The 24,689-nt window shown below is 50.1% G+C and overlaps 10 protein-coding genes across 10 annotated transcripts; 5 read left to right on the forward strand and 5 right to left on the reverse strand.

Annotated features, from left to right (window-relative positions):
* Nucleotides 1–625: 625 nt before the first annotated feature.
* Nucleotides 626–3,054, forward strand: LCP9604111_4766 (uncharacterized protein; the record flags this gene model as incomplete). Its single annotated transcript, XM_039072501.1, has 3 exons — nt 626–732; nt 791–819; nt 869–3,054. The coding sequence occupies 3 exons, from the start codon at nt 626–628 to the stop codon at nt 3,052–3,054; spliced, it is 2,322 nt and encodes a 773-aa protein (XP_038929256.1).
* Nucleotides 3,055–3,331: 277 nt separating this feature from the next.
* On the reverse strand, nt 3,332–4,222 carry LCP9604111_4767 (peptide alpha-N-acetyltransferase complex A subunit ARD1; the record flags this gene model as incomplete). Its single annotated transcript, XM_039072502.1, has 2 exons — nt 3,332–3,705; nt 3,856–4,222. 2 exons carry the CDS (start codon nt 4,220–4,222, stop codon nt 3,332–3,334), a joined length of 741 nt encoding a protein of 246 aa, XP_038929257.1.
* Nucleotides 4,223–4,664: 442 nt separating this feature from the next.
* On the reverse strand, nt 4,665–6,179 carry LCP9604111_4768 (uncharacterized protein; the record flags this gene model as incomplete). Its single annotated transcript, XM_039072503.1, has 3 exons — nt 4,665–4,885; nt 4,936–5,535; nt 5,597–6,179. 3 exons carry the CDS (start codon nt 6,177–6,179, stop codon nt 4,665–4,667), a joined length of 1,404 nt encoding a protein of 467 aa, XP_038929258.1.
* A 721-nt stretch (nt 6,180–6,900) lies between these two features.
* On the forward strand, nt 6,901–8,101 carry LCP9604111_4769 (SUR7/PalI family protein; the record flags this gene model as incomplete). Its single annotated transcript, XM_039072504.1, has 2 exons — nt 6,901–7,321; nt 7,389–8,101. 2 exons carry the CDS (start codon nt 6,901–6,903, stop codon nt 8,099–8,101), a joined length of 1,134 nt encoding a protein of 377 aa, XP_038929259.1.
* Nucleotides 8,102–10,984: 2,883 nt separating this feature from the next.
* On the reverse strand, nt 10,985–12,475 carry LCP9604111_4770 (basic helix-loop-helix domain-containing protein; the record flags this gene model as incomplete). Its single annotated transcript, XM_039072506.1, has 1 exon — nt 10,985–12,475. The coding sequence occupies one exon, from the start codon at nt 12,473–12,475 to the stop codon at nt 10,985–10,987; it is 1,491 nt and encodes a 496-aa protein (XP_038929260.1).
* A 226-nt stretch (nt 12,476–12,701) lies between these two features.
* On the reverse strand, nt 12,702–14,808 carry LCP9604111_4771 (uncharacterized protein; the record flags this gene model as incomplete). The annotated part of the gene is made up of 6 exons (XM_039072507.1): nt 12,702–12,708; nt 12,850–13,030; nt 13,141–13,259; nt 13,490–13,620; nt 13,807–13,824; nt 14,800–14,808. 6 exons carry the CDS (start codon nt 14,806–14,808, stop codon nt 12,702–12,704), a joined length of 465 nt encoding a protein of 154 aa, XP_038929261.1.
* A 2,595-nt stretch (nt 14,809–17,403) lies between these two features.
* Nucleotides 17,404–17,930, forward strand: LCP9604111_4772 (putative Golgi traffic protein SFT2; the record flags this gene model as incomplete). Its single annotated transcript, XM_039072508.1, has 2 exons — nt 17,404–17,635; nt 17,806–17,930. The coding sequence occupies 2 exons, from the start codon at nt 17,404–17,406 to the stop codon at nt 17,928–17,930; spliced, it is 357 nt and encodes a 118-aa protein (XP_038929262.1).
* Nucleotides 17,931–19,763: 1,833 nt separating this feature from the next.
* On the reverse strand, nt 19,764–22,247 carry LCP9604111_4773 (tRNA ligase; the record flags this gene model as incomplete). Its single annotated transcript, XM_039072509.1, has 1 exon — nt 19,764–22,247. One exon carries the CDS (start codon nt 22,245–22,247, stop codon nt 19,764–19,766), a length of 2,484 nt encoding a protein of 827 aa, XP_038929263.1.
* A 323-nt stretch (nt 22,248–22,570) lies between these two features.
* On the forward strand, nt 22,571–23,227 carry LCP9604111_4774 (ankyrin repeat protein; the record flags this gene model as incomplete). Its single annotated transcript, XM_039072510.1, has 1 exon — nt 22,571–23,227. The coding sequence occupies one exon, from the start codon at nt 22,571–22,573 to the stop codon at nt 23,225–23,227; it is 657 nt and encodes a 218-aa protein (XP_038929264.1).
* Nucleotides 23,228–23,712: 485 nt separating this feature from the next.
* Nucleotides 23,713–24,539, forward strand: LCP9604111_4775 (vacuolar protein sorting family 37 protein; the record flags this gene model as incomplete). Its single annotated transcript, XM_039072511.1, has 2 exons — nt 23,713–23,987; nt 24,053–24,539. The coding sequence occupies 2 exons, from the start codon at nt 23,713–23,715 to the stop codon at nt 24,537–24,539; spliced, it is 762 nt and encodes a 253-aa protein (XP_038929265.1).
* Between the last annotated feature and the right edge of the window lie 150 nt (nt 24,540–24,689).

Consider the following 24,689-nt stretch of genomic DNA (forward strand, 5'->3'; position numbering starts at 1 on the left):
ATCTGCACACCTCTCGCTGTCTTTCAGTCGATAGCCGAGAATCAGAGGATAACAGATTTCCCACAATTGAGACGACTAAGGAGCCCTGTAGACCGAGAGAATCTTTCAAATGCTGAGATACTGACAGTTGTATCTGTCTGTATGTTTATTAAAAGGAATTGAGTCGAACAGAAGAGAAGTGAAGGGAGGAGAGGATGAAAGTCATGAAGGGTCTGAGTATGGGACCCAGAATATACTCTCACTTACGAGCAATCCCACATGAGACATAGTTTACGCGGGTACCTCCGAGGGCACTACGTACATTTAATCCAAGAATAAATCTACTGTCACTAGCAGTGGACTTGAAGCAGTATTTTCAAACGAAGCAGCATTTCAGCCATGTATGGCCGATGAGCATGTCTATAAGTGAATTGTATAGTTCCTCGGCCTCAACCAGGACCACCAACACCCTGCTCTTTCGGTGTGAATATAGTTGTGTTGATAGTCCTCTTAATATAAGTTCTTTCAATCTTGAAAGCATATGTATTCCGACAGGAAGTTTGCATATGTCCACGCAGAAGGTTGTTGGCAATCGATAGGCCTTATCGTTATCGTCCCCGCCAATCTCCTAACCTTGCCCGGTGGAATGTCATGGACTTCTTCACTCCCAAGATCAGCCTTTCTCTCGTATGTACCCCTTCATCAGGGTCTCAGTATACCCTTTGTCGCTGTGAGTCATTCTCCGACATCCAGGTAGGACATAACGTCTCCCAAATATAATTATTGTACGCTGACAGAACCCCATTTACAGTATTCTTGCTGCCTTCCACCGCCTCTCAGGTCCTCGTTATCTTATCACAGAATGGGAATTCACTGTAGCCCTTCCTAGGCCACTATATTGTTGCTACCCTTGGATATTCCCCGGCCGATCATAACCGCCTTCTCAAAATGGACCAAGAGGAGGCTCCACCACCCCCGTACTCGGCCGTCGACCCATTACTCGCACCTGCGAGCAGTCGGAACAACAGCTCTTCTCAGGCCCCAATAGTTCCTGGTGCGATTGTCTCCCCAACGCAGGATGCCAGTAGCTCTCGTGTCCCAATACAGCCGACGGTCGTGCCGACGCATTTCAGATCCGCCGCTGCGTACTTTGAGGAACGGCTTCCCTCGGTCTTGGACGAGAGCCGGGATCTTCTGCAACATCATATGACCATCTACCCCCGGAGCCAGGCTAAGGATTTTCCACGACGGCCACGGTGCTGGGCCTCTCGATTAGATGAGGTTACCCAGCAGGACTGGGATACATTCTTAAAGTATCTATTTCCGCCGCAATTGGGGCTCGCTGCATCCTCTCAGCATCTCCCACGCCAATTGCGAGCGGAGATTAGACGAGACCGCAAAGATCGCCCACAGGAGACTGATGAGCAACGGAAAGCTCGAATCGCGGCCGTTGTCGCCGAATGGAACGAATGCTTTTTCGAGCTCCGCGCTACCCAGATTGTCTTTGTCTACGTAGGCGAACCTGATTCTGCACCATCGTCCGCTTTATGTCCCCGATGCTATCCAGCGGCAACGGGTTCGATAGATGGCCAGCCGATTCGAAATTCAAATGCTCCGTCACCCGTGCCTGGGCAGCACGTTCCTTCTCCGACTCCTTGGTCGATGCCTCCCTCTATGTTCCATAACCCCCAAGTATATGTGCCCCCATCTCCATATGGAGTATATGGTGTTCCTCCATACCCTCCCCCCATATCTCCTAACCAACCACCTCAATACTATACCCACCCACCACAAGGCCCATGGCAATGGAACAATTGGAACTATACGCAGCAGCAACCGCAGTACCCCAATAATGGCACCCCCAAGGCTGGATCCGGTGGGTGGATTTCACAGATCGCATCACAAGCCCAGAAATATGGAGAGCGGTTCAGCGAACAGGCGCTACAATATGGACGGCAGGTCGAGGAGCAGGCTATTGCACATGGCCGCTGGATTGAGGAACAGGCAAGGCTTCATAGTCGGAAAGCACTAATGGCTGGACCTCCATACGGTGGTGGGTACTATCCTCGGCCGGCCTGGGATAACTCGCCTCGTCCCATAGCCAACATTCCGTTGACACCCATTCAAAGCCCTAGCCCTGTGACAAGTCCTAATCCGACGGGTCGGCCTGAGACAATCGATCAGATTGATAGCAATAAGCCTAAGCCCTCTACAGAACAACTTAGGGTAGAGCCACCCGCGACCGAACATACTAGACGAGTATCGGTGAGCTCCGTGTCATCTGAGTCCTCGTTCAGCTCAATTGACTCCATCTCGACAACATCGGACCTGGGCGCTTCAGACCTTGCCACAGTGCGCACCCAATTGGAGCTTCTAGACGATCGTCATGATCGGGTATTATATGACGCCGCCGTGGACCTCCGCCGGCAACTGTCGGTCCTGCAAGAGTCCCGCCGAGAAGCCAAGTTCTCCGGTAATAACTGGCGAGCAGGTTTCAGCCAGAGCCAACAAAACAGCCAACAATCCGGCGACGCCGACTGGGGTCGCTGGGACTCACCTGAGCAGCAGCAACGCAACTCGGTCGATAGACGCGCCATGAAAGAAGAAATGCGTGCCACTAAAAAAGCATTCCGGGACACGCTGCGCCGAGCACGAGACGAGCAGCGTGAACGCAAACGCACTCGACGCCGCCAGGTCCGACAAGCTCGCGCTAATGACAGCGACACGGCGAATCATATGCCTTCCCAGCCGCTAGATCAGCAGCTTGGGACGTTGCGGCTGGAAGATTCGCGGCAATTTAACCCGCCTATGCCTCCACGTCCAGTCACCACACAAGCACAGCCTAGTCCGGTTTCTACACCGAATAGCTCGAATGTCGGATTTGGATTTGCTTCCAATTCCCTCTCCCCTGCTATCTCGCGGCTAAGTATGCAGGAGTCGGCACCTACTGGAGACTCTGGCGCCTTTGTGAAGAAAGGGAAGCCGGGTGATACGTCAAGTCGGCTAAAGGATATGCTCTTACCGCGCAAGGCGAGAAAGCAACAGCCGAAGGACGAGGATACGGGAAGTAAATGATTTGCATATGTCTTCTCTTCTCTTTGGTTTTATCTTATTTGGTTCTATTTTCAGCGTGGTGTCCAATGTTTTCTTGGGAGGACGGCAAAAATGAATTTGCTCTGCTCAATGCATAGTTCAGATCTCGACCACATCGAAGTCGACGAAGTTACGATTCACATTGATACAGTACATTTGCGAAAACTTTATATATCGAAATCAAACTTTTTCAAAAAGATCTCTTATACATACAAAGAGCAATAACCCATGCCCATTTGAGTCTATCTTCACATATCCTCTAAGCCTTCGACTCATTCTTCTCAACTAAATCACCAACCCCAAGTCCTCTCCCAACCTTAACCCGAATCATCTTCTCCGCATCCTTCTTCCCAAGCTCCCCAACCTCTTCGCCCTCATCCTCGTTCCCTTCCTCCCCATTCTTTTCCTTATTATTCTCCGCATCCCGCTTTTCAATCGCCTTCCAATCAAGCCACAAGTTCTGAAGATTCAAGCGCATAGCATACGCATCCTCGCCGTCGGCATAGTACCCGTCCTCGACCTTCTCGACCTCAAAGCCAAGCGTATCGCGGTACAGTCGCAGCGCAGCAATGTTCGACATGCGCACGTGCAGCGAGACGAAATGGGCGCGGTGAGATTCAGCCATTGCGCGTTCTGCAAGAAAGAATGGAATTAGAAAACCGGACTGTAATTATATGCGAATATGCAGCGTTTGCAGGTCGTTTCAAATACAAATGCAAATGCAAATGAAAATGCAAATGCAAAATGTAAAATATTAGATATAAAATCAAGAATATCACTCACGACTCATCCGCATCAACCTCTCCGCAATCCCCAACCGTCTATGCGTGCGCATAACACTCAGACTGGTAATATGACCATGCTGATTCCCGTCCGTAGGCTCCTCCTCCATCTTCGCGAGCACGTATCCAACGACCTTGGGATACTCGCCTGAGATATTGCCGGCCATGCCGACGCCTTTGGGGCCAGGCTTGTGTCCCCCGCGTGGACGCACGACCGCGACGAAGCTTAGCTGCGGCCAGGTCAGGGCATGGTACAGGTAGTATTTTAGGAAGTAGTTCTCGGGTAGGTTCGTTATGTTGCAGGTTTGGATTGAGGGGAGGAGGTCGATGTAGGAGGGATAGCTGCTGAGAGGGACGATGTCGACCATTTTGGCGGTTTTGTGCGCGCAGGCGAGGGTTTGTGGTGGTGAGGGGGTGGTTTTGGGTGAGGGTTGATGGTGGAGTTGGTTTGCGGTGCGGTGGGGGGTGGTCATGTGATGTCGGGGAGGGAGCTGGGGATGTAGATTGTATGTAGGTTGTGATGGGGAGGGTTGGATTGGCTATTTTGCTATGGTTTATATGTTGGTTTTGGTTTTGGTCGTCTGGAAATATTTTATTTTGATTTGTTCAGTTCGAGTGAACTGCGCATGTCCGCTTGTTGACCATGATGTTTATGAATAGATCGAATAAACTACAACATTGTACACAAATATGTACTATATCAAAATCATATGCAGTACAATATATGTACGGCCAAAAAAAGAAGAAAGAAACCTAGCGCCGACGACCGATCCGGTCATGCACCCAAAGTAGTCATAGATATCGTGGAAATCAGAACGCAGACATCACCACCTGCACTCCCACTGCCACCAGAAGCACCGTCGAAATACCAGCGATAGAGACCTCGCGCAGCGCGCCAGATGTCTTGCCACAGCATTTACGGTTGTAAGTGACATTGTTCATCTGGGCAGCGACCTCGAAGACCGAGCCGTTGAAATTGCCGTAATTATAATAATCGACCAGAAGGAAGTTGGGAGGACTGCCCCAGGTTGCTGTTCAGAGTTAGCAACGCACATTAAGAATCAAACACATGTCAACTTACAGTTACATTCCCTGGCCATTGCGCCTAGACTGCCACTACCGTTCACAGCATTGGTCTCGTCAATCGAAGCAGTATTGGGAATCAACAAGCTCAGAGAGCCGAGGTTCAGCTGCAGGTTCAAATTGTGGTTGGCCATGTACATGCGGTTCTTAGCGGCTGTCACAGACAGACCGGGTGGGCGTTGCTGCGTGCAGGGGAAGGTGGGGTCAGTAGGCGAAAATGGCGTCTCCCACACCTGCGAGAACTCATCCATCAGCCATGGGTACGCGGTCTGGTTGGCTTGGTAGTCCATGAAGAAGACTGCACGCTTCTGCCTGAGGATCATCTCCGAAAGTGTGGGCCAGTCGTCCAGGCCCATTGGGACCTTGGTGGGGGTGTATATGAGGTCCTTCAGTCCGGAGTTGTAGATTGGGGTGGTGAAGTTAGCGGGCGAGACATAGTCGTAATTGCCGATGATGAAGGTCACCACGTCGTATGGGTTCTTCCGCATCCACGTGTTGACCTCGACTAGGTATGCTTCCAGTGTGCCGACATTGAGCAATTGGCAGGTCGTGTGGCACAAGTACATTGTGCCGTTCTCGTAGTGCGTTTGGAATTGCACTAATCCACAGGTTAATAATCGCTTACTTCTCAAAAGGCAATGCACCGCCGCTTCACTTACGCAGCCGAATTCCATCATTCAATTGTGTTGTCACATCCAGTACCTGGTTGGCGGCGACGCTGTTCTTGCGCACGAACGGACTGTTGTGTGCTGCGACCATGGTAATGTTGGAGTACTTCCTGGCACAGAACTCGGGGTAGTCGTTGCAAGGTCGGGTGTTAACGACAGGCGCTTGGGTAGATGTACTGGTCCTAGTCGCAGTTGCGTTCATGCTATTGTTCCCGATCACCGTCGTTCCTCCGCCTCCGCCGCCCACTAGCAAAGTCAAGGAGTCGGAAGTCATAGTGACTGCCTGCGTCTGGTTGGAGGCGGTCATGGTGCCATTGTGTTGAGTGGTCGATGCAATGACCGACTTGTCGCCATCACCCAGTGTGATTGTTGTAGTGAGGTCTTGGTAGGTACCGGAGGGAATGGCGATGGGAGTCGTGACTGACACAATGGTGGGTTCATCGGTGGTGGTCTTCCCGGATTCCGTAGATGATTTGGTAGATTTGGTGGATTCGGTAGATTCGGTCGATTCTGTAGATTCGGCCTGGGCCGCGGCAACGGCGAGGAAGCCGAGGACAATAGTAGGCCACCTCATCCTATGTGATATGAAGACTCTACGTCTCCAAGATAGGAGGAGAAAATGACGGGGAAATACTCCAACTTACCTAATCGGCACGTGGAGGCTTTGACGATATGACGTTGACCACCAATAAAGGAGAATGATGGGCCAATTGTATTTTTATATTTTTCTATCACTTTAGGGGGGCGAAGTGGATGATTTTTAGCCTGGGTCTCGTGCCGATTGCTGCCTGTTATAAATTTAGTCCTTCTTATACTTTTGTCTCACATATAGCGGCTGCACTATTATTGTATATTGCTCTATATTATTCTACTAAATCTGCTTATTGGCTGTGGTATTGCCCTTTCCTTGCTTTTCAGCTATCTCCATACCTCTATCCATGCCTTGATGAACTAATATAGTCCGAATGATCGACAGCGTAGGCCAGGGGCCAACACCGCTAGTGTCCAGCCACCGACGATCTCGTGGCAGACGCGACGATCCGTTGAAATTTCTTAAATTTTGAAACTAATAGACCGAATAGGCCCAGGAAACCCTAGGAACCCTGGGAAACCCAAGAAATCCCTTTTAAAAGCTAAAAACAATAAAACAATCCAATCCCATTTGCCTGGAGGCGATCGGGAGATATTTCATGGCCTAACGTCATCCCCGGAGACCTTAGGCAACCCTAATTTTCCTCATCTCCTGGGGATTTTGGGACTTTCTCTCCTTTTCACTCATTTATCACATTTCTATCATGCATTGGACGGAAAATGGCAAGCGAAAGCTTCCTTTTTTTAAGTCCACTACCCCAATTGACCGCCAGCGAAAGACCACCGTTCGTTGGCACCGCCTGTTACGGTCGCTGTTGTACTTGATCGCTTGGATCTTTATGCTACTGGTAGTCATTGGCAACATCTCTAACAGGCCCGTCCTACGCAATACCTACTTCCTCTACCTCGATCTTTCCAATATTATTCCCGTCTCTATTCCCAATGCCGTCCTTATCAACTCTATCGCCCAGACTATCGGGCTGCATGACTTCTACCAGGTCGGCCTATGGAACTTCTGCGAAGGATACGATGACCAGGGCATCACCCATTGCTCCAAGCCGGAGACTCTCTATGCCTTTAACCCGGTTGAGATTATCCTGAACGAGCTGCTGGCCGGTGCGACGGGTACGTTCTACAATATCCCCGCACCCAACGACTCCCCTGGAATGCGAAGACTAACAGCTACACCCAGTCGCTCTCCCATCCGACATCGAAAGCCCATTAAAACTAGCCCGCACTGCCTCCCACTGGATGTTCGGAATCCTCCTATCCGCAGCAGTCCTCAACTTCGTCATGATCTTCCTCGCCCCGCTTGCCGTGTCCTCCCGACACCCACGGAGCATCAAAGCCTGGGCCGCAGAATACAACAACGGCCACCCGCCCGCGGGCAAGCCACCCCACCGCCGATGCACCTTCATCTGGTTCCGTGCGCTGCCCATGCTGATTCTGACATTTTTCACCGCGCTCGTGACAATCGTCGGGTCAGCCGTCGCGACCGTTATGTTCGAGATCTTCGCCAATGTCTTCGCAACCGCCGATCCGAGCATCAACATCCGGGCGCATGTCGGTACCCAGATGATGGTCTTTATGTGGATCGCTTCGGGTTTCAGTTTGTTCGCTTTCATCCTTCAGCTTGGCTCTTGCTGCGCGGCTTGCTGCCGTGGCGGCAAGGCGCGCAAGCAACTCAAGTCGGAGGGTGTCAACTGGCGCGAGAAGGGTTCTCTTTCCCCCGTTGCGGCTGAATCTCGCGGTGTCTCGTCCTGCCGAGATGCTGCTGGTCTCCCCGAGGATGGTTCCGGGTCTAGTGGTCATGCGTTTTCGAATGAACATGAGCGGAAGCTGATCAATGGGCATGCTCCGACCCAGCATCATTCTTCGACTGAACCTCATGCAATCTCTACCTGATCTCGATCGCCATTTCCCTCAATTTTAGTCATATCCTTACCCTCCTCTCCGGATTCATTCTCCTTTCTACCATTCTCATCATCTTTGGGGTGTTTTTTTTTTGCCAATACCCACCAACACTGTGCCATAGTGCTCCCATTTCTGGGCATTTACCATATTTTATCTACCATTATCTACTTAGGTACGATTTTACGATTCGACTGCGAAGAACTAGAGGCTCGACATTTCTTGTTTATTACAATATCCATCTCACGAAACTTGTTTATTGGATGTCGATTGAGTAGAAATATATAAATTCTGCTCTTAATTTTTCCACTGCTTCTTTTCCCTTCCCCGCATTGGCTACGTCACAGAGCCGTCGTAAGCTCCAAGTCTTTGCCACGATCCCAAGTCCCTCTGTTGAGTTCTGATTCGTTCATTCGCATCCAACCGATTACCTCCCCCACTTATAGATAGGCGTATCTCCACTATAGCTTCCTCATACACATTATATTACAACCTATCACACAGATCAGCCATAACCGAAGCGCACATCAAACACCTAATCCGTACTACGTATTCGCAATCGACCCGACCAATTGATCAACCATGCCTTGGCAACCAAGGATAACCCAAAATCCCGAAAGGACCCCGGGGACCCTGATCGGGTCGATCGATTCGATCGACAGTAGAGCAATCACCACACCAAAACGGAACAAGCCCTAGGTGAAAAACACCCCGAGGCATTAGTCGAGAAGGTACAAAGACCTTCAAGTTAGTATCTATGTGCTGAATCTCATATTATACGGAGTCCAATGGAATTCTGCGCTCAGGGTCGGGTCAGGGTCGGGAGTGCCGTCACCCGCATCCCCGATAATACCATATTGATGCTGCTATTCCTGGAGAACTGCATATCTGCGCATTGTCTGTTATCAGCACTAGATTCATACAACAGAATCTGTTCGCTAATTGTTCTATCGTTCGAGGCGCAAAACTAGTCCAGTGGAGAGGCGGCACACATCCACTCTATCTCTGGCCCGTCTGGGCTATTGCTGATCCTTCTACATACGTATCTCGTACCAATACTCCGTGGACTTGGCATCGATGGTGGATTTGCCACGATAGGTGGTGCGCAATCGAAAAATCGTGGCTGTAGGTTCCATGGTCGGATACCTGGTAGTTCATCACCCAGGCAAAACCTTCCAAGGCTGCATATATGAGAATGGGTATTCATGGATGTAATTCTCTGTCTTTCAATTTCCCGAGGTCAACACAATCTGACGAATACAAAATAATACACAGTGACGTGGATCTTGACCACGTAGTTTTCACTCTGCCACTGTAAGGCTCTTGTGGTGATTGGTCTCGAAGACACAACTGCTGAGGAGCGGGTAAAGCCTTGGGGGTAAGCTTGCCCTGCCCGTGAAAGACGGCAAGCCCTACGTATCTAGACTGGGCATGCGGGGCCCCTTCTGATTGGGGTGAACCCACAAAAAGCGCCACGATGAGAAGTGGAGACTCCACTCAGTATGCAACGTCCAACATGCATCCTGATATGCCTAACTCATTCAATCGCTTTGCTGGTTATTAGTTGAGAGCAGGGAATATATCACGCTGCAGAAGCTGGCTTCTCGATGAATTTCGCCGCAAGGCTGTGCCCGGCGCTGTACTGTGAGGCCGCAGGGGCAGAAGACGCAGGAACTTGGGGGACTAGCTGGACGAGTCTGGCCGCTGTGGTCGAACTTGAGGTTGCCATGATAATATGGTTCTCGGCATAAGCGAGCTGAACGTTCAAGACCGTTGTATGGTTCAAATGGATCTACTATATAGTTACTTTCTATCCTTATATCCCAACCACATCCGGATCCCGGCAAGGTCGCCCGTCTCGGGAGCCGGGTCCAGACCTAACTTAGAGGCTCTGTTGGAAGCGGGGGCCAATCTATACGCCCTAGACTATCTAAAGTAGCTGGTATATGTGTCACCTTTGTGATACAATCGCCTAGAAAGGAATAACCCCCGAATAGCCTATTACTACAAAAACAGACACCGGAGTGCAGAGAAGTCTAGCAGCGCGCCAAGGCCTGGCGCGCCGAGCTGCAACGTGCGTGACACAGACCTCGTCAATACCGTTATCGAGGATATCGCCACGGGCGCCGTATACATAGATGACCTAGGTAGTCGCGGCAGCCGCAATCCAGGGGTAGAGAGATATACTACCGCTATGGTGTGAGGATGCAGTCGATTGAATTGGAGAATTGTTCTCTATTATCCCTTAGGCCTAACTAGCGTGATCTTTCTACAGCAGCTACTATCTATCTGCGCATCGAATACCATACGCTGTGAGATTACAGACATCATAGATTGATTGATAGATACTCGGTATCGGGAGAAACAGGTGGGATATTAGGGAAGATGCAATCACATTGCGCAACAAATGCCAAAGCACACAGACGCAGAGAATAGAGGGGGAAATCAATTTCAAAGGTCAAGTATAGATTCTGGACACAAATAGATAAAAACGACATGCACAGAAGTGATCAAACCCATGCTCACCACCCGAAGATGTGGACAATAAAATAGCTCCAGTCAATGAGAAAGGAAGATCAAGGAAATAAACAGGGTATCGATATGGAATAAAAATAAAGCCAGGTGAGACCGAAATAAGCACGCAAGCCCCAGAGAAAAATCACAAAATCAAGATGAGAAAAGAAGAGAACTACTCGTACTGACATGGATGCATGAAGTAATGACAACGCAAGAAAAATCGAGGAAGGAAAAAAAAAAAAATCATGAGCCCGTTCTCGTTCACTCCTAGTACGCCGACTGATCGGTCCCCGTATTGATACGCCGTGTATGCAAAGGTCAAGCTCGAATGACCCAATAAGAAAGGCAAAAACGAGCCATCTAGCCCATCTCCATGCCGTACTCGTCCTCCTCCTTGAAGCTCATAGCAGCATGGCCAGCACTGTTCCAGTACTGCGGCTGACCAGCGCCGTTGGCACTGCTAGTACCGCTGTGGAACGAAGGACTCAGGCTCGGAGGTGTCAGGCCGGACATGTCGCCGCCCTGCACGGCATCGCCGGCAATGTTAGTGTGCTTGGGTACGCGTAAACCGCTACCCGGTCCGCGAGTGTAGCTGAAGGAAGTTGGGTCATTCCTCTCCAGTGCATCGAGGATCTCGCTGCGCATGCGCTTCTCCTCTTCGGTTTGCTCGAAGGGCCAAGTTCCACCCAGGCTGCCGATCAGCTCGGCGAGTTCCGCTTCTTGCTGGTATTTGACATGTAGGGCCCACATCAGATCGCGAGTCCAGCTGACGGCACCGTTGAGTATGTCACCCTTGTTAGGACCTTTCTCCTTTTCTTCGATTGGGAGACCCATTGTGATGTTACCCGCCGTCGCACGGCGACCGTTGCCTCCAGCGAGGAGAGACGTGGCGGCACTTCCACCTGCACCGGCCATGGAAAGAGCGGTGTTGTTCACAAGTTGCTTCCGGACCTTGTCGTCTTCTAGTCTGTGCTGAGGAACCAGGTGGGAGAGATCCTGAATGCGTTCGTTGATATTGTCACGTCGGCGGCGTTCTACCAGGTTATGCGAGGCGCGGCGACGTCGGCGCTTGGCTTCTTGTGATTCGAGATCTCCCCCGCCACCAGGGAGATGCGCGTCAACCTTGGCGGGCAGTGAGGCGTGCTTCCCAGACTTGAGGATCTCGGAAATGCCGGTGTGGTGCGATTGGTGGGGAGGAGATGAGATAGGAGAGGATTCGACGTAAGACTGTGCGCTGCCGGGAGTTCCATCCCACTGGTTGGATAGGGTTTTCTGGTGACGAGCCTGCAGGCCGGTCCGGATAGGCTGGGACGGGAAGCTGCCAGACTCAGGGGTACCCAATGTCAAGGAACCCAGTGCGGGTGTCTTTGGGGTCATGGGGCTGCGGCCGTCAGATGAGGTACGGTCCATGCCTTGCAAGCTCTGGCGCTTGGTGCCGAGGTAGTTCTGGTCGAAAGAGCTGGCATGGATGTGGGGATTTTGCTGGTTCATGCGATACTGCTCATAGTTGAAGCTGTTTTGGACGAACGGGCTGGCCATGGGAGCATTATCTGGGGTGTTGGAGTACATATGCGACATCTGACTTTGGTGACTCATCGCGATACCACCAGCAGACTGGTCTTGAAGATAATTCACATTGTCGCGCTGATGACCGTTTTGACCGCTGATCTCGAGATCCAACAACTCGTCTGTATCGATGCCGGAGTTTCCGAAGTTAAAGCTGGATGACATGTTCTGTTGCGAGCCGTAGGAGTAGGGCATGAAGCCATTCTGCTGCTGCATGTTCAAGTCGGACGGATCGATCGCATCGTTGGGGAATTGGTTACCCATCGAGTAACCGGAGTGTGACATGATGAAAGGGGTGTAGTCGTCGGATTCGTGTTTGATGAAGAGACTCGCTTCAGCCATAGCCTGGTGAAACAATATGGGGGTTTGAAAATGGGGCGGAGATCGGCGAGGGGCTAAGGGAGGAGTCGTGGTGCCGATCCTACTGACTCTCCGCGACAGTTGTCAAAAGTTAGGCGATCCGAGATGCCCGATAATGAAGAATATTGGATGAGGTGGGGATGTGAGAATGTCACGATCTGTGTGCATGGAAAAGATGTTAGTCAAGACTCGACCCCGCCCGTAGGCGACTTGAAGATGTCGTGGCCTCCGTGCGCAAGGCAACAGGCAACCCAACAAAATGCAAAATAGAAAGTGAAAAAAGGAATGTGAATAATTACCCTTGAAACAATGAGGATTGGAAGAATGAAGTCCGGGGAGACTGTGAGACGTGCCAATAAGCCGGGGGAATTTCCTCGGTCTTAAACCCGGGATGGGTGCAGATCTCGACCACAAAGGTGTCTTGAAGAAATCGCAAGGCACAAGGTGTAAGGTGTAAAGTGATAGTATCTTGGAGAAGTTCTATAGAACTTTGTAAGTGATGAAAGAGAAAGAAATAAAGCTGAGTAGTGCGCAAATGCGAGGAATGAAAGAGAACCGGGGACCAGGAAGAAGAAAAGAGATCAAAAGACCAGAGACGAGCAGGGAATGAACCAAGCTCAAATCAGGTACTCCCAGCTGAACTCGGTTGATCCCAGTTGATCCCAGTTGGAGTATTTGATCCCAGTTATCCTTTGCAGATGTAAAAAGTCTGGAGAAGAAACAAGCGGTGGGAAGGCGGTGAGATGGCGATCTATGGAATTTTTTTGTCGAGAACGTTGGCCTCGGTATCATATAGTTCGTAGTTCATACTTCACCCGAAGTTGTATATTGGCCACATTGGATTTGAGTATCTCTTGCGCCTTGACCCCCCGGGTTTGCTCAGGATTTGATGCCCACGCTCGGATTGCAATCGGAATACGAGTTGATGCAAGCGCTTACTTCTTAATAACAAAAGAAAAGGACATGCTTGGGCTTGGGTTTGAGGCTGATGAAATGTAGGACCTACCAAGTGAAGAAGCGTATGCGAAGTCGGTGTATGTAAGTATACTTAGGTAGACTGAGGTATAAACCTGTGTTGAGGTTAGTGAAAGATCAAGAGTATACATCCCAAGACATCTCAATAAGCATGCAGGTCCAGACATGTAAGACATATCAGCAGAGCCCCGTTCACACGTGGGCACCTGGCGACAAGACATATATCACAGATGCAGGAACGAAGGGGATATGTGATATATGAGAAGGAACTTGACACGTACCTTGATCTGTATGCTAAACTAGGAGTTCACGGGGCATAAAGTCTTCACAAATCAGAAGTTCGAGAGCAGAAGTGCAGTGACAACTCAGAGGAAAGCTCTTGCTGGTTTCGCAGACGGACACCGAGGGGATGGAGACTTTATGAACTCAAGCGGCGCTCTCCTGCATCTCTCATTTGATATATTACAGCATCGGTCATGCAGCCCGTCGATCGGTGGGAATCGATGAGATTCACCTACGCCATCGGACATGGATTTTTATTTTTATTTTAGAATTAAGTTGACTACTACCATCTGGATCAGAAGGGAAAAAGGGCGTGTGTGAGTGTAAATGGATGTGAGTGGATATTGGGTGAAGGAGGGGTGGCAACGGTAAACCCCCGAGCCTCTTTTGTGTTTTTCTTCTTCGTACTATACATAGATAATAATAATAATAATAAAGGGAAATACTAAAGGAAAAAAACATTATCATATTCACAACCCAAAATAAAAAACATACTTGGGCAAAGGGGGGAAGGGTGATACGGCCGGATCAAGTAAAACGGCTATCCCATGATACACATTGGTATATTTGTCACCTGTTACTGCAATCATGACTCACGGATGTCTTGAATAGAGCAAGCAGGAATGTATCAGATGAGATTTTGGGGTTACAAGCATACCGAAACCTATCTTCTCAGAAACCCTTATCTATCATTCAGAGTGGGAGTTTTGCAGCGTATATTCAAGATTCCCGAACGAGGCCATGTGGATATGGTTGAGCTACATTAACAATGCAGAGTACTAGCACTCAAGATGCCGGAGATGGTATAGATCGGCTAGCAACCGTAAATGACTACGAGTCGCAAATATCATCCGGAGAACCTAACATGCATAATCCCATTACCTTGGCAATACCAGAGATAGACAAGATTGGACAAGATCCTAGTGTATATGCGAAAGAAAAGCATAAAAGAGGAAAGAGGAAAGAGAAAAAGAACAAAGAATAACACAGACCACATCCATAAGCACTAGTATCAACTCTGCAAGAGCATCTGTGCGGTCTACTCTTCATGTGGGATGTCGTGCAGAGGAGTCTGGAGTGACGATCATATCCGCACTGTGATCGTCAAGGGAGCTTGGACCTTCATCTTCCTCCGCTCTGACTACGCACTTAGCCTTGAGTCTCTTCTTTGGTTTATTTTTGTTCTACGTAGGAGGCGGACTTGTGGTTGTTGATCTAGGATACAGCGGCAAAGGGAATAATGTTATAGTTCAATATTTGGAACTCTACAGAATGTTCAAGGCAGTCAGTAACTTCGGACTTCGGACTTAACTGTCCGGCCTTTATCGGAAGCAAAAAGTAGAATGGTAGAATACGCAGAAAGACAATTGGAGGGGTTGGAATGTGTCTAAGACCCTCCACCAATAGTGAATCAAAGCAATACACCTCGCTTTGGTATGACTGTGCTAAGCCACATCGCCAAACTTTCCCCTCTTTGAGAGCCACTCTAGTTTAGGGGATCATAGTATGCTGAGATCGACGGATGGGGACTGATCTCCGAGATTTGAGTGGAAATGGATCTGACGTCCCGTCCCGTCAAGGTTCAGCTATACACTAGTAATCCACGGTCGACGCAAGGGAGAGGAGTTGTATCCAACGATCTACTTTGGTGGTATTCAATACACGATGTTGAGACTATCTATCTCTTACTCAAAGTACCCGTGCACAGGACCCTGACATGACGACATCGTACGTGGTTAAGGTCGCACTCCATTCCGGGGTCACGGATAAACTGCCTCGTGTGCGTCGAGGACATCCTACAGAGTATGTCTGAAAAAGCAAGAGAAAACAGGGAAACTGAAAAAGCCAAAGCAGAACCCAAATTTGGAGAAACAATGAGGCTAGTGATAATGTTACCCACGGTGCAGTCCGGATGCATATTAGTGCCCTTATGGTTATCGGATAATTCCCCTACGTGGTACACGGGTAGCTACATAAATACAGTCAACAGGGAAAGGTTATATAATGGGTATGCAACATCATCTGTCTGGAGTTCTTCCGATACGACTAGCGGCAACTATAGCCGTTATACCGTTATTGATAGATGCTTCTGCAGGGCTGTCCAATACAACAACTTTGCCGCCACTCTACTGTTACAGTTACGGCCGATCGCTACAGGGTGCGCACCAGCCATGAAGGATCGACAGTGGGACGGCAACTAATGATTAGAAGTTGCAGAAAGAGCGGGGGCACTATCAATAATGGTCATGAGTCTAGATCGGGTATAGTAAAGAATAGACTATTATTATAGTGCAAATTAATATTATAGTAAGTCAGTCATATGGCAATCACATTCAAAGCATGTCGATTTGTTTATGCAACAAAAACCTCTAGGGGAGTACAGACTATAGTTCTACATGTCTTTAGGGGATTTAACCCTACAGTAGGTATAGCGCAAAGGAAAGAAATATGGATAATTATACAATGTTATAATAACCTAAAAACGACTAAGAATAGATAGTAATCTATATTCAATAATACACAAAGTCGCTGTAGCTGGGTTATATACTTGCTACATATTGGATCACGCTATACCCCATTGGGAACTAGCCTCCTTTCCCCGACTTCATTGCAGAACTGGGAACTGCCACTATACAACTATACCTCTACACGCCACATAGGCAACATTTCACCCTCTTGGTAAGTGACATGTATTTCTTTCATTCCCCTGGTTATAATCCTATGGGGGGATAATCCTGGTCAATAACCCCACAGGGCTCGGTCCGAGAGCTTTGTACCCAAACACTGGAAACCATCATCATCTGACAGTTTCAGCACTTAACGCCGATCGGGTTGGTCACATCGGTAGCTTCACGCCATCTCGTCATTTTGCTTGGTTCCCCTCGTCTTTATACCCTCCTTTCTCGATAGCGCTGCGCTTCCTTGTCCAATCAGCACTCCCTACGCTGTGTTCGCTTCCCATCCCTTCTCGGATTGTGCCCGCAAGGTTCAAGCTTTCCACCTATCTTCCGTTTGGTTGGCTTATCTCGCCACATTTTTGAACGGCGTACCCTCGATTGCGATACACTTGCGCCGCGCCAGAGGAATCCCAAGCTACCCCGGTAGCCATCGCCAGCTCCGCAGAGATAGCTGCAGATCCCGTTGGGCTGACGCCTTATCACTGTGCAATAGACAGACTTTTCTTGGTCGCGGAGATTGTCCATAAAGTTTATCTGCCAGCGTGCTATTCAAAGCCTTTGATCTTTCGATCTTGACCGGCATATCTCCGAGTCGGAGAACTTTCCTGGAAAGTAGGCCCGTTCGAACCCAGTCACGGCGTGTCCCAGCTCATCAGAAGCCGGATCCACATTCGACACAGTCGTCATCTGCTTCTCTGTTGGCTTGAGCAAGTCCCCACCTCTAGCCAATCCTTACGGATCATCCACCACCCGCGCAGATCATCTGCACTCCATCTCGCATAGTCCCTGCAGAGTGTTCTCTTGTCTTGACTTCCTAGACTACGGGCCTTTTCTGCAGACGCAGTAGTGCACGTACCTCTACTCGTTTTATTTGGGATCTAAAACTCGACTAAAATCTGACTTAAATTAGTCTCAAACATGGCGAATAACTCGTTCCGAGACTCTGTCAACTCACTGGGATGGTCGCGTAGAGACCCGGATCTCCCCGTGCAAACTGGCGCGTCATCGAACACCCCATTCTTATCTCGTCTACAGTCTTACAACCCCTTCGGCGAAGGGGGTTATGTTCAACTGCCCACTCACAATGAAGGTCCTGGGGCCCCGTTGCCGGCACCAACTCGACGGGAAGAAGAAGAGGGATTCTTTGCTTGTAAGTATTTTATTGTCTGTCTTGTGATCCCCCGCTTCCCAGATCTTCCCGTACCCCGTTGCATAAGGTCCAGGTGATGAGACTGCAGTTCCTGCGCCGGCAGGATTCATTACCACCATTTGCAAGTCGATAAATGAAGAGAGAAAATCACTAACATGGACTGTGTATAGTGAGTCGGTGGGATCGCATGCTCATCTTTGGTGCATGTAATTTGGGCGCAGCCATCTGTTTCATGATCTGCTTCTTCTTGTTCCCTGTCTTGTCACTCAAGCCCCGCAAATTCGCGGTCTTGTAAGTTGCCTCCGCGATGGTCCGCATTAATGTGGGCTATGTTTTCCGGCTTTCTATGGCCCTTCCAGCTTTATTTCCTTTTTTCCCCGGCTATCTCATGCTCTCGGACGACCGAGCAAATCCCGAGCTAGGATAGACCAGGTCATCGGTCAATTTTGGTTAGGGCCATGTGCGCCTTTGTACTTCACACTGGAAGCTGATTGGCCTTGATTGACCTATATCTGCGCCTCATGCCAAGAACATTCGTCTCTGGTCTTGGATATCTCTTGCTAACAGGTTTCTTTATTAGATGGTCCGTCGGCTCAGTCTTGTTTTTGCTATCATGGGCGGTTCTCATGGGACCGTGGACTTACGCTAAGCATTTGGTCTCGGGGACACGGTTGCCATTCACAGCGGCCTATTTTGGATCGATCGCCCTCACGCTCTACTTCGCTATCGGGGTAAGTAAAATCGATTTCTTTATCTTTCTTTTTTCGTTTTCGTTTTCGGATTTGGATTTTGTGTTTGATCTTTACGCTTTACCTCGTTGTGCGCCGACGATCCTTCCTCTCCTCATGATACTCCCCTCTGCATTTGCTTGTTTGTCGCACACTCGCTCTCCCTCTCTCTATCCTAGTCCGTCTTGTCGCACTGCACAACCGGGAAAAGGGGAATTTTGCAACCTTCACACCCATCGCGCAGTACAACCTGAATCCACGGCTTGTCATGCCTGTTGTTGGCCGCAGCTACTTTGGATCCTTCGAATTTATCACACTCTGCGCTCGGCCGTCCTCTCTACTCTAACTCTTGCGTCTGTGCCACGTCCCACCACGGTGCGGGACTTGGATGTCCTTTCCCTTACTTCACCTTGTCCAACACCTACCGGTGTCACAGAGCGCGGAGTCCAGAGCATCGAGATCAACCTGTGTCTCACCGTCCCTGGCTATCAAGTCATCTTGTTCTATCCGCATATCACAACTACACACCATCCACTTGCCGCATTCGGCAAAACATCCTCTTCTGGAAACTCATGCTGACTTCTTCTTTTCGGTGCATTCTAGCGTCAGAACCTCTTCCTCACTCTGATCTTCTCGATCTTTCAGCTCGCGGCCCTCGTCTGGTACCTCGTCAGCTATTTCCCCATGGGCAGTACCGGCCTGCAGTACGTGGGTCGTTTCGGAGCATCGCGTGTCACCGCTTGGGTCAGTGGTTAATTTGTTCACTTGCTCGTATCTGATATCCTGCTCTTTGTCGGCTCTCACATATATCGAACGGTATACTCGTTGTTGCTTCGATAACGGGCGTGGTTTGGGCTATTTGTTGTGTATATGTAGCTAGCCAGAACTACAGTGTTTGGCACTTTGATTTCATTTTTTCCCTCCAAATACTTACCTTTGCGTGTGGACTTCGTCTCTTGGTAGCACAGCACTGAATATTAATATCAGAAAATGGGACCTTGTAGGTTACTAGTGCATATATCGGACTTCAGGCTACGCTTGATGGGTTTCCCTTTCCGCTTTAGTGTTCAGCTCTTGCCGCTTTTTGACCTCTCAAGTGAACTGGGGGACGTTCCTAATCACACTCAGGCATTACCTAGTATCAGAGATAAACTACCTGAGACCTAATCTTAGAAGCGAAGTAAATATGAATAGTAAAAATCCATTTGATATCAAAGCTAGCTTAACGAATAAGAATGAGGACACGCAGGCATAAGATCTACAGGTAATGCAAGCAGCACCGTAAAATGCAATCCAGCAAAGTCATAGTAATAGTCATAGTCAGCACGAAAGAAATCAAGCCCCAGGTTCAACGACCACTCTGTTTCATCTTCTCAGTCATTCACATTGAAAAGTCCCCTTCAATACTTCCCCCGACTCATGACCAACCCAACAACACCATCAACAACCTTAACACCCTCGACCTCCGCCTCAAAAATCCCCGTCTCACCACCAGACCCGACCTCAACCCACCGCCGCAGTAAATCATTACTCTCCTTCGGCTTAACATCTGGCGCCACCGTGCCGACCGTGATATGCGGAATAGAATTCGCACACGGCCATTCAGCCGCACCGGTCTCTGTCTCAACGCCCTCGGCAGGCAGGATGCGCGCGACAAAGGCCATGATGCGGTTGTCCCAGACGAGACGCTCGATGCGCACACGCGCGGAGCCCAGGGCTGGCGGGTACTGGGCTGGATTTTGGACGGGGTTTTTGGTCTGGGTGTCGATGTAGCAGTTTGCTAGCTGGTCCCAGATCTCTGGGTTGTCTTTCTTCGAGGCGCGGTGGATGAGGGTTACGTGGAAGGTTGGTTGGAGACGGCGGGAGTTTACGAGTTGATTGTAGAGACGGGCTGTTTCGGGGGCTGTTGTTGGCCGGAAGAGGGAGTGCAGGATTGAGGTTATTTCGGTGGTTGGGAGGGAGATGTTGAAGTATTCGATCTTTTTGGAGAGGGCTTCTGGTGAGAAGGGGGAGTCTGTTGGTTCGGGAAGGAGGGGGCCGGGTTCTTGACTCTTGGTCTTTTTCTTTGGCTTCTGTGGAGCGCCGTAGCTGTAGCTGAGATCCTTTGTCACGGTATAGTCGTTTAGGGAGGCGTCGATGGCTTCGTCCAGCTCTGCTGCCGTTGGCATGGTTGGAACTAGGCGGGGGTAGGCGGCGTGTAGGGCTCTGACGACTGTTTCGAGGTTCTCGCGAGAGGAGGCGCACACGTCGAGGTCAATGACGTGATCGAAGACCTGGTCTGGCAAGCGGGTGGTGTCGACGCCTTCGAAGCGGCCGAGGAATCCCTCCATGATTCCGACGGTCTCTTCTCGGGCGTTGGTGCCAGCCCGGATGGATTGGTGATTGTCGCCACGCTCTAGCACACGCTTTCGAGTGACTTCTCGAATGGCGGGAAGCATGTCTGCCTTGGGCTCGTGAACCCAATGCAGAGCGACGAACTGCGCATCCGGAAGCACGGGGTAGATATCGTCCATGAGCTGCTTCCGCTCGCGCCGTTGATGGTTGTTGCGATCGGCGATTACAACACTATGCTCTCCTAGAGCATGGCTAATCTCGAAAGCGAACTTCTGTGCCTTGTTCCTCTGTTTGGGAATGTTGTCGTTCTGAACATGTCCCCATCCGAAGAGCTTAACCAGAGCCAAGGCGACTGTCGTCTTTCCACATCCCAGCGAGGCAACCGGTGCGAGGATGACATGTTTGTTGACATCCAGAGATTCGTTCAGCCTTTTAGCCTCTAGAGCGATAAGCTCGGATCCATTCATTCCTCGTTCTTTGAGGAACTCATCCCGCAAAGCGATGATACCGTGGTTATTCAGGTAATCATTTGCCATGTCAGGGTTCCTCAGCAGAGTCCGTCGAGCGAACTGCAAGTACTCTTCAGTGACCTTCTCATGCTTCTTGATCTTGGGGTGTTTCCCCCTGATAACGGATTTGGTGCATTCACGCCACTGGCGGTACATCAAGTACGGCTCTTCGAACTTATACTTGAAGAACCAATTCCGGTAGGGTTCAGTTCCGTTATCGCTCAGCTGGCATCGGATGACGAAGCCCTCAGTCTCACGTCCATCCCATGTTCCTGTCTCCGCGCATCCTTCTAGGAAGTTCTGCACCCTGAAGATGTCATCAAATACCTCGAACTTGGCCTTCTTGAATCCCCAGTCGTCAGCAAACTTATGCACCTTGTCACAAGACATTGTCTGAAAATCAGGCTGGTTGTAGTTGAGACCGTGGAGGTAAATGCCCGAAGAAGCCTCATCGTAGGCCAGCACATGCTCCTCAAAAGTGTCGTCGCAGAGTTCTCCAACGGCTGTGATATTCATCTCGCGCAGAGTCCGGGCAAGCTCCTTGACAGATCGATTCACGGACGAGACATGGCGTTCCACCCAACGTTCTCCTGCCTGCGCGTGGGAGACTTTCGTATCGTCGCGGGCTCCAGTCGAGTGTTTACTGCAGACTAGCAATGTGTCGTCTTCCAAAGCAGAAATGAAAATAATGCATCCATTCTCCTTTACACTCAGCTCGTAGGGACCCCTTGTGTTTTTCTCAATGTTGCGCCATTCTGTGTTCTTTGTCTCGCCTACGTTGAAGAACTTGTCGTATCCGCGCGTTGCGATTTCGGGGGTGTTGTCCTTCCGTTTGGTGGTGAAAAGACCTCGCGCATATGTCGGCAGGCCGGCCTGCTTGTAGTCCCAGTCCTGGAACTTCCACGAGTCCACAATAACATTATTGGCTAGCACAAAGGTGTGCTTTTTGCAGGTGAACCTTAGCTGGCCCTTTCTAGCTTTGCGAGCAGTCTCCAGGCTTTTCACCAGCTGTGAGATGACGTGCGGATCTTGAGTCGCCATTTCTTGTGAGTTGGGTATATCAAAGTGTGAGATCTGCACGGAGAGGAGGGGCAGCCAAGAGTGGGGGAAGAGAAAAGGTGGGATATTTTTACCGACCTCCCACCCAAGAATTCAGGAGTATTTAGAGAAAAACGCAGAATAAAGCATAAAAGAAAGGAGTACAGAAAAGATCAGACGAAGAGTCAGACCGAATGTGTCAGATCAGGTGCGGGGAGCCGAAAGGGAAAGGCGGGATATTTTCTTTTTCAGCTTTGACTTGCCTGAACATCACCAACTACTTCTGACTCACCTAATTTACGAGTTTTAATCAATACTTCTGACTCATGGCTCAAAATCCTTACCTATTGGCCTGCGACAACCCAAAGGTTCTTCTGGACCTGCTGCGGTCCAATCCTTCGATCGCATCGAGCCAGGATGAGTCCGGCTACTCATTGCTGCACGCCGCAGCCTCCTACGGCCATACCGATCTCCTACGCGCTCTAGTGAAAGAATTCAATGTCAACGTCAACCTGCTCGACGAAGATGGCGAGACATGTCTATTTGTGGTCGAGAACAGTGACATTGCGCGCTGCTTAATCGAGGAGCTGGGTGTGGACGCCAATAAGAAGAACGCCGAGGACTTGACAGCCGTGGAAAAGTTTGAGACAGAAAATGAGTTCCCGCAGGTCGCTGCCTACCTCCGCGAAGTCGTCGGTGGTGCTCCCGCTCCAACACACGCCCAGGCCGCAGAAGTTTTGAATTCGCCCGGACCCATCCCTGGCAGCAATATGAAGGTGAACATTGGTACAATGACGGAAGAAGAGGCAAATGCTGGTGGTGAGCCTGATCCAGAATTCAAGAGGCGCATTGAGGAGCTTGCTGCTCGTGAGGATTATTACAGCGAGGAGGTGCAAAATGAGGTGCGCGAGTTGGTCAAGGATGCCATGGCCGGCTCCAATATTGAAGCTATGGAACGGGAAATTCGGAGGAGAACCGAGTAAGCAGAAGCATTGCGACTGTTCCAACATCTACATGAAGCCACCATCGCTTTTGAACATGCGAATCACTGGAAGAAATCCACCCAAGCAATACCACCCCGAGTCCCAAAGTCTCTGCTGATTACATCGAGCGCGGACGGGTACTCTGCCGTGTCTTCGGGATCCTTTGTGTCTCACTTGAAGTTTTGGGTCGCGCTGTGAAGGGTCGCTGTTAGACTCGCTGTTGGCCCTTGGGGCTTATCCAAGTGGCTCGGAGGCCGAAGAGAAGCTCCGATATGATCTTGTAACTAGGATTGAATCACGAAATATCACGATACATCCATTGAAGCAATTAGCGCAAGATACTTACTTGTTAATTGGAGATCATACTAGTTATTATGTTGATGCAACTGCGTAGATCACCGGTCTAGTCCGCCAAGCTCGAGCCCATCCCGCATCTCCAACGTAACAACTAGCTTCCTACCTACAACAACCCCCAACATTATATCATGGCTCAACCACCGTCTCCTTTCCCTCCACAATCGCAGTTCTACTCATCCCAAATAATGAATCCCGAGACACCTCCTCTACCACCTCCAAAACCCAACAGCCACGAAGCCAGTCGAGGCGGCACCCCGCAAAATACCTCTGCACAAGCCTGGCAGCCAGACAACCAGACAGGCGCACACCAAGGCGCATATCCCAATAATCCCCAACAACTCTATATCCCCGATCCCCCAACAATCGAGGAGGGCTGGCTCCCAGAACTGCTATCAGACAAGTCGTGGGTTCCCTCAACCTTCAAACCCCTAAAACCAATGACAACACCTCTAACGCGCACAAACCCAGAACAACCGACCTCCAGACAATTATCAAAGACCCAAGCCTGATATCCGCCCTCTCAAGCCAACACGCCTCCTATACAGCCCGCCAACAACACCTCGAGAGCCTAATCCAGACCAACAAAGAGCTCGCAACCCGCGTCTTAGAAATGCAGAATCACCTCGCCGAAGTCCGCGCCTCCACCGAGACGATGCTGATCACACACCAATCGCTAGAGGTCTCCTGGCGTAAGAAGCAGGCCGAGATGGATGCCGCCCTAGCCCCGTGGTCGCCGAAGGCGCTATACCAGCGCTTCAGCGCGGCGATCACGGAGCAGGAAGCCGTCTGCCATGCTGTTGAAGAGAGTTTCCTCGACGAAGATCATCACGGCCGAGCCACAGAGAAGGAGATTGCAGATTGGGTCCGGCGCGTACGGGGCGAGGCATCCAAGTTGGCGGCTCGCAAAGAGGCCAAGGCACGGTGGGATGAGGGTCGAGTTGGGGGTTGGCGATGAGGTCCAAACGCAACCTCAAGATACAAATATTTACTGTCTGACTGCCATTTACGATGCCATGCTGCCTCCGATTCATGATCTGTTTATTATGCACTATACAATGCAATCTACACGGTGCTTCAAGGTCTTGCTTCATCCGAATCACGCTTA

The sequence above is a fragment of the Penicillium roqueforti genome (genome assembly GCF_015533775.1).
Source record: "Penicillium roqueforti strain LCP96 04111 chromosome Unknown scaffold_10, whole genome shotgun sequence".
NCBI lineage: Eukaryota > Fungi > Ascomycota > Eurotiomycetes > Eurotiales > Aspergillaceae > Penicillium > Penicillium roqueforti.